Consider the following 7,149-nt stretch of genomic DNA (forward strand, 5'->3'; position numbering starts at 1 on the left):
AAAGTGGAGTCATGGCCTAGAGGTAACGCGTCCGCCTAGGAAGCGAGAGAATCTGAGGGCGCTGGTTCGAATCACGGCTCAGCCGCCGATATTTTCTCCCCCTCCATTAGACCTTGAGTGGTGGTCTGGACGCTAGTCATTCGGATGAGACGATAAACCGAGGTCCCGTGTGCAGCATGCACTTAACGCACGTAAAAGAACCCACGGCAACAAAAGGGTTGTTCCTGGCAAAATTCTGTAGAAAAATCCACTTCGACAGGAAAAAAAACTAAAACTGCACGCAGGAAAAAATACAAAAAAATGGGTGGCACTGTAGTGTAGCGACGCGCTCTCCCTGGGGAGAGCAGCCCGAATTTCACACAGAGAAATCTGTTGTGATAAAAAGGAATACAAATACAAATAATGTACATTTATATAGCGCCCTTTCTCACTAAGAGCTCAGGGTGCTTTACATGAAAGAAAAATAGTACAAGTAACATAAAACATTCATGACCACTCTTTCTCAAAAAAACCCTGCCCCCACTCACACTCTCCCATTCTCACTCCACATACATCCAAAGTGAGCTGACATGGGTGGTGTTGGAGAAAAGGAAGCTGAGAGTACTTATAGATAGGTTTTAAAAAGATGAGTCTTTATTGATGAGCGAAAAACAGAAATAGAATCAGATGAAGGGATATGATGAGAAAGGTTATTCCAGATGTGAGGAGCAGCAAAGAAGAAAGAACGTTCACCATATGTTCTTGTATTGACATGAGGAAGTTTCAAAAGGTAACAGTCAGAGGAAGAGCGGAGATTTCTTGTGGGAGTGTGAACACTGATAAGGTCAGAAAGATAAGTAGGTCCTGCGGAGTGGAAAGCAGAATAGCAGAGACACGCAATTTTGTATTTAATTCTCGCTTCAATGGGGAGCCCATGTAGAGTGCGGAGGTGGGGAGAAATGTGATCAGTACGTGGGACTCTGACAGTCAGACGGGCAGCATTGTTTTGGAGTTTTTGAATTCGCTCAAGAATATTTTGTGGACAGCCTATGAGAAGAGAATTACAGTAGTCAATTCGTGACAGCACAAAAGCAGAAATAAGAGTTTTAGTAGTTTCAACAGAAAGATACTGACTTTGTTAAACAAAAGTTAGTGTACGGAGGAGGGCGGCAGATTGGTTAAGACGCTTATCCTTGTCCGTGCGGATCTGGGATCGAACACGTTTGTGTGACATTGTTGTGTGTTTGTAAATGTTTGTTCTGAGCATGAAAACATTATTTTGTAGTAATCCTCTACACTCCAATAGGAGTGAAAGGATAATCAAAACTTGAAACTTATATTCAGAAGATATTATATGACAGCTGACATAACATGTCAAGTGGTCTTGTGGTTGATTTTCCTGACATGAAATTATTTTGTACGTCATAGTTTTTATTATTATTATTATTATTTATTTTTTTATTTTTATTTTTTTTTTTTTAACTCTCCATTTGCCTATGTAAGCGCTTACGTCATGACGTATCTATGTCTGTCTGCACACAGAAACAACAAAAACAAAAATTACATGTTGTTTTATTTTGCCTTTAATTTGTTTATTTTGCAGTGTCAGGAATTAAATTTTGGGTACATGAGAGCCATATTGAGCACCCCTGCTCAGATTTCATGCACAGAGTGCTCAATTAAATTAGCTGCATGTGATGATGGTAAACAATTGAGCTTTAAAAAAAAAACCCCAAAAAACAAACAAACAACCCCCCCAAAAAAAAACAACAACAACCCAACCCCCCCCCCAAAAAAAAAAACACCAACAACCAAAAAACAAAAAAACAAACAAAAGAAAACCCATCACGTTTTATCTCTTGTTTTGTAAGTTACTGAAAAATGAATCTTTGATACCTTTTAAGCATTTTACGTACTTTTACTTGCTGTAATCTTATTCAAGCATTTATGTGTTGTAGTTTCCGATCTAAAAAAATAAGTTTTAAGTTAAGACGCTCAAATTTGCATCAGTTCCCCTAATCAAAATATCAATCACATTCACTCCAGTAATAACCCGCCCCCCCCAAAACAACAACAACAACAACCCCCCCTAAAAAAACAACAACAACAAAAAACAAAAAAAAAACCAAACAACAAGCAAAAAAAACCCCAAAAAACAAAACAAAACCCCCCCAGCACAGCTTGATATAAATATGAAAAACCAACGCTACCCACGCGAAAACCGAACACAATACCAAACCTAAATGTCCATACCATTGTGGGATCAAAACATGACTGGGAAAAAAAAACAAACAAAAAACAAAACAAAAAAACACTCCAAAAAAACACCCAACCAACCTCAAATAAAGCTTCGTGAAAATTAGTAGTCATTAACTGGAGACGAAACACACCTTCTTCATTAAACTTTATACAGAATAACCAAGGATGACATGTCATTTTCATTATGCATGCACCTGTACAAACGTAATGACTGCAACACCCGAAATGTCAAAATCTTCACGTCTCTTGTGAGGAGGAAAAAAATGAAAGAAAGAAAAAGAAGTCATAGTCGTAGACAAATATTTCGGGGAAAAAAAAAAAATCTAGATTACGTCACCATTGTGGCGAATCTTTCGTCAAAACTTTTGATGACATCACCAGTGGTGTCTTTTTTTTTTCTTTTTTCTCCAAACCCAAACCGGGGTAGTTGAAAGAGGGGTGGGGTAGATGGTGGGAGTGGGGGAGGCGGGTTTGAGGGTAAATAGATATTGGGCGTTTAAAATCAAGCGCATATTCATACAATAATATATATGTATATATATATATAAAACAACAACAACACAAAGCAACAGGGGGGGAGGAGGGGGGAGATAAAATATGGTTCAAAGGAAGACAAAATTAAACACACTTTCTACAACAGCAACAACAACAGCACCAACAGCAACAACAACAGGAACAACAGCAACAGCAACAACAACAGCAACAACAACAGCAAAGAACATCAAAAACAAGAAAGGGGATGTTTTTGACTCGACTTCCGCTTTTAGCGCGATTGTAAAAGCGCATAGAGCATGCGATGTATAGCAAGGTAGCCAAGTTTTCAAACATGACTGAATAAATAAATAAGGATAAAATGAACAAGATCAATCAAGAATGTTAAAAGACGAAATAAAGATGAATGATAGAAAGAAAGAAAGAAAGAAGGAATGACAGAAAGAAAGAAAGGAAAGAAAAGAGAGAGAGAGAGGGAGAGAAGAAGAAGAAGAAGAAGAAGAAGAAGAAGAAGAAGAAGAGCACAAAAGCAAGGAACAAACAAAAATTGGAGAGAAAAAAAACAACAAAAAAACCCCAAACAAACAAACAAAAACAACAAAAACAAAACAAAGCAAACAAACAAACAGACAACAACAACAACAAAAAACCCAAACAAAAAAACACAAAACAAAACCAAAACAAAACAATACAAAAAAACAACAAACAAACAAAAAACAACAACAAAAAAACAACAACAAAAAACTAAAAAAAAACCCACAAAAAACCCAACAAAAACAACAACAAACAAACAAAAACAACAACAACAAAAAAACCAAACAAAAACAACAACAACAAAAAACACGTGCACATCACAAAACGTATTATTTACAACTCTCAAAGTTATATGTAGATATACATATTGCCAGTTATCAAACAAGACTCCAGCCATTTCCGGACCAGTTCACAGGCAACTTACAGTGATCGACTGTACCATGTAAAGCTTTCGAAAAAACGTCTTTGTTTGCCTTGCCCTGAAATAACAACAAGATGTGTTAAAGTATCAGTATCAGTATCAGTAGCTCAAGGAGGCGCAAATGCGTTCGCTCAAATCCATATACGCTACACCACATCTGCCAAGCAGATGCCTGACCGGCTGCGTAACCCAACGTGCTTAGTCAGGCCTTGAGGGGGGGAAAAAAAGAAGAAAAAAAAAGAAAAAAAAAAAAGGTAGAGGTAAACAAACCGTGTTCTGATTATTCTCAACATAATTGTGTAAACAGTCATAGCTGAGTTTATGTATGTGTTTCTTCATCTGTCTTTTGTTTCTTCATTCGTTTATCTGTATCATTACGTACCAAGGAACGTTTAGGAGAAGGAGCATTCATTCCTTTTTTTTTTCTTTTTTTTTTTAAGTAACTGGGTCTCTCTCTCTCTCTCTCTCTCTCTCTGTGTGTGTGTGTGTGTGTGTGTGTGTGTGTGTGTTTGTTCGCGCGCGCGCCATTTAAACAGTGTTCTTATTTAAACTGTGCATGTTAAATTCAATATAAAAAGAGACTGAGCTACATATCATTTCATTATGATATTACAATAGGCCTGCAATACAACACAATACAATACAACATACAGAAACGAAAAAAAATTAGAAGTACACGAAGATTTTTACAGGCAACTATTTCGTATGAAACAGCTGGAAGAACGATGGAAGAGCATTTGCTAACCCTTTCACAACCACTATGTCACATTTCAGAACCAGCCAGGTGTTATAACACCTACGTTACTGAAACGCGTCTACAACACGGTTGGGTTATTTACAAACCTACTGCTCTTAATTTTCGGTGGCAGGATAGGCCATATTTCGTTCACATCACAGGGGGAATCCCTAGTTATTCTTAGACGCCATTCCCTCCCTCCCCCCCCCCCCCCACGTCCCCTTCCCCCATTGTTTCTGGCATCAAGGTGTAAACTTCACTCTAAACTGACTCGCGGTGAAAAGAGGAACATTCTAAAGCTTACACGAACACAATGTTTTCTTTTTTCTTTATCGACACAAACTTTTTTTTTCCCTTTTTTTTTCAAGAACATTGTTCTCGGTACACCTGTTCATATCTTTTTTTTCTCAACAACATGTTTCTGTACATAATATCCAATTCAGCTGGCGCGAACAACAAAGAGTTACATAGTTTTCAGTTGGATTGTAAAAAAACAACAATAAAAAAACAAAAACAACCAACCAAACAAACAAAAAACAACAACCCCCCCCCAAAAAAAAAACCCAAACAAACAAACAAAAAAACAAAACAAAACAAAAACAAAAACCAGCACAGCTTCCTATTTGGCATCAGCTATTCACCTGCCACTTGTAAAACCCGAAACAACTTCCTGTGCAAATCTATGGTTCTGGTCCTCATGTATTCTTCTGTACCATTAAAGCATGTGAGTATTAAAAAAAAAAGGGTTTTATCAGATCACATTTTGACGAATGCTTCGTCCCTGTAAAAAAAAAAAAAGGGTACGTTTCATATCCCAAGCCACACTTCAAGAACTCGTCCAGAATGATTTTTTTTTTTTTTTTGTCAAACATCAACCCGGTGCAAATATTTACTTCAAAAGACTTCAGTTCATTTTGAAATGCCACAGCATCTAGATTCGTTTCCATATGAAGTATGCCAGGTATATAATAATTATGTCAAATGGTCGTTCCAAAATAAAACCCCCGCTTTTAAATTACCAACATTGTCAGCAACATGTTTTTTTTTTAACACCACAACGTAAACAAATTATAATTCAACAATAATCAACACATTCTTAAAAAAAACAAAAAACAAAAAAAAAAAAAAACCCCTCACACACAAAACAACAACAAACAAAACCAAAACCACCAAGTAAAAACAACAACAACAACGGGAAAAAACAACAACTCTGAAATATTGCTATTGAACACAGTAAGCAAAAATGGCTAACAGTTCTAGTTCTCCACATCACAATTTTTTTTGTTTTTGTTTTTTTTCAGTTTTATTCATTTTTTCTTGTTGTCGGCCAAGTAATATTCAAATCACTCCCCCACCCGCCCCCCCATCCCCCACTTCCCCCATCCCCTTTCCACACAGCCATGCACACAATCCGGCAACGAACCACAACCCCCCCCGCCCCTCCACCGTCCCCGGCCACCCCCCACCGACATGGTTTCACCAACCATGAATACACAACAACTGTGGTGCACGAATCAGCGATGATTCCTCCACCAAACAACCCGCCAGCTCATCAAGAGACAGTGGATGAAGACTAGTCCTTCACACACACACAGGCATACAGATAAACGTCGAGGGGGGGGGGGGCGGGGGGGGAATCTGGCGTATTTTCCTTCCTTTGACCAGCTCTCCTCCAAAGAACTTTTTTTTTTTTTCCAGACTTGTTCCGTCAAACTGAAAAACAAAACAAAACAACCCCCCCCACCCCTCCCCACTTATCAAAAGTGTACCATTAAATGCATGTAACTGAATGGTTAAAAAGATATATATATCTATTAATAGAAAAAAAAAGACAGACAAAAAAAACCAACAACAATAAAGTGTCAACATTATACGTCTGTTGATTTGTTGTTCTTGTTGTTATTTTTGGGCTTTTGCAGTACACAAAACAGTGTTGTCGCCATATTTGTGGCGTGAGGGTGCTGTTGCTGTAGTAGCAGCAGCAGCAGCAGTAGTAGTAGTAGTAGTTGTTGTTGTTGTTGTTGCTGTTGTTGTTTACAAGCTCTGCTTGTGAAGCCAGTTGCTGAGGATGTCGTAGTTCTTGTCCATCCAGGCTATGTTGCTGCGGGTCTTCTCCACGGCCTGCTGGAAGGCTCTCCGGCCAGAGCCCTGGTCAGGGTGTTTCTGGATGAACTCTTGCAGCTGCCAGCAAAAAACAGACAACACTCAACACTCAATACTGAAACGTTTGATTTTTTTCAGACACAACCGTAAGCGGATGACATGATTTACATCTGCAGAAAGGGAAGGTAGAAACGAAACCAATGCAAACCCACGCTGATTTATTTTAACTCTCTCCATACGAACGGCGAAAGACGACGTTAACAGCGTTTCATCCCAATTACCATCATCAAAATATTGCAAGCGGAACGCTCTTATACTGAAGAGGTGAATGTTGACAAAGAATACCACAGTTCTGACGACGGAAGCTAAAGGTTGGGTCATTCAGACACCCACTGGACATCCGAGGATTCTGTGTAGAGGAGAAGAGAGGACTGGCCGTACTGAGTGAGTTAAACATGTCCTTGCGTATGTGTAGGTTCCTGAAGTATTTGCATTGGTATTTGTATTTGAATTTGTATTTCTTTTTATCATAACAGATTTCTCTGTGTCGAAATTCGGGCGGCTCTCTCCCACAGGGAAGTGCATCGCTACACAACAGCGCCACCCATTTTTTTCCTTTTTTTTC

General features: G+C 38.5%; 1 protein-coding gene across 1 annotated transcript in view; it reads right to left on the reverse strand.

Moving 5' to 3' along the window:
* Positions 1–6,287: 6,287 nt before the first annotated feature.
* LOC143277785 (aminopeptidase N-like) overlaps positions 6,288–7,149 on the reverse strand; it is a 108,658-nt gene continuing 107,796 nt past the window's right edge. The window contains 1 exon segment of the mRNA XM_076582688.1: positions 6,288–6,602. Coding sequence (XP_076438803.1) covers positions 6,456–6,602 — 147 coding nt within the window. The 3' untranslated portion in view covers positions 6,288–6,455.

Source organism: Babylonia areolata, chromosome 35 (genome assembly GCF_041734735.1).
Source record: "Babylonia areolata isolate BAREFJ2019XMU chromosome 35, ASM4173473v1, whole genome shotgun sequence".
NCBI classification, from domain to species: Eukaryota; Metazoa; Mollusca; class Gastropoda; order Neogastropoda; family Buccinidae; genus Babylonia; species Babylonia areolata.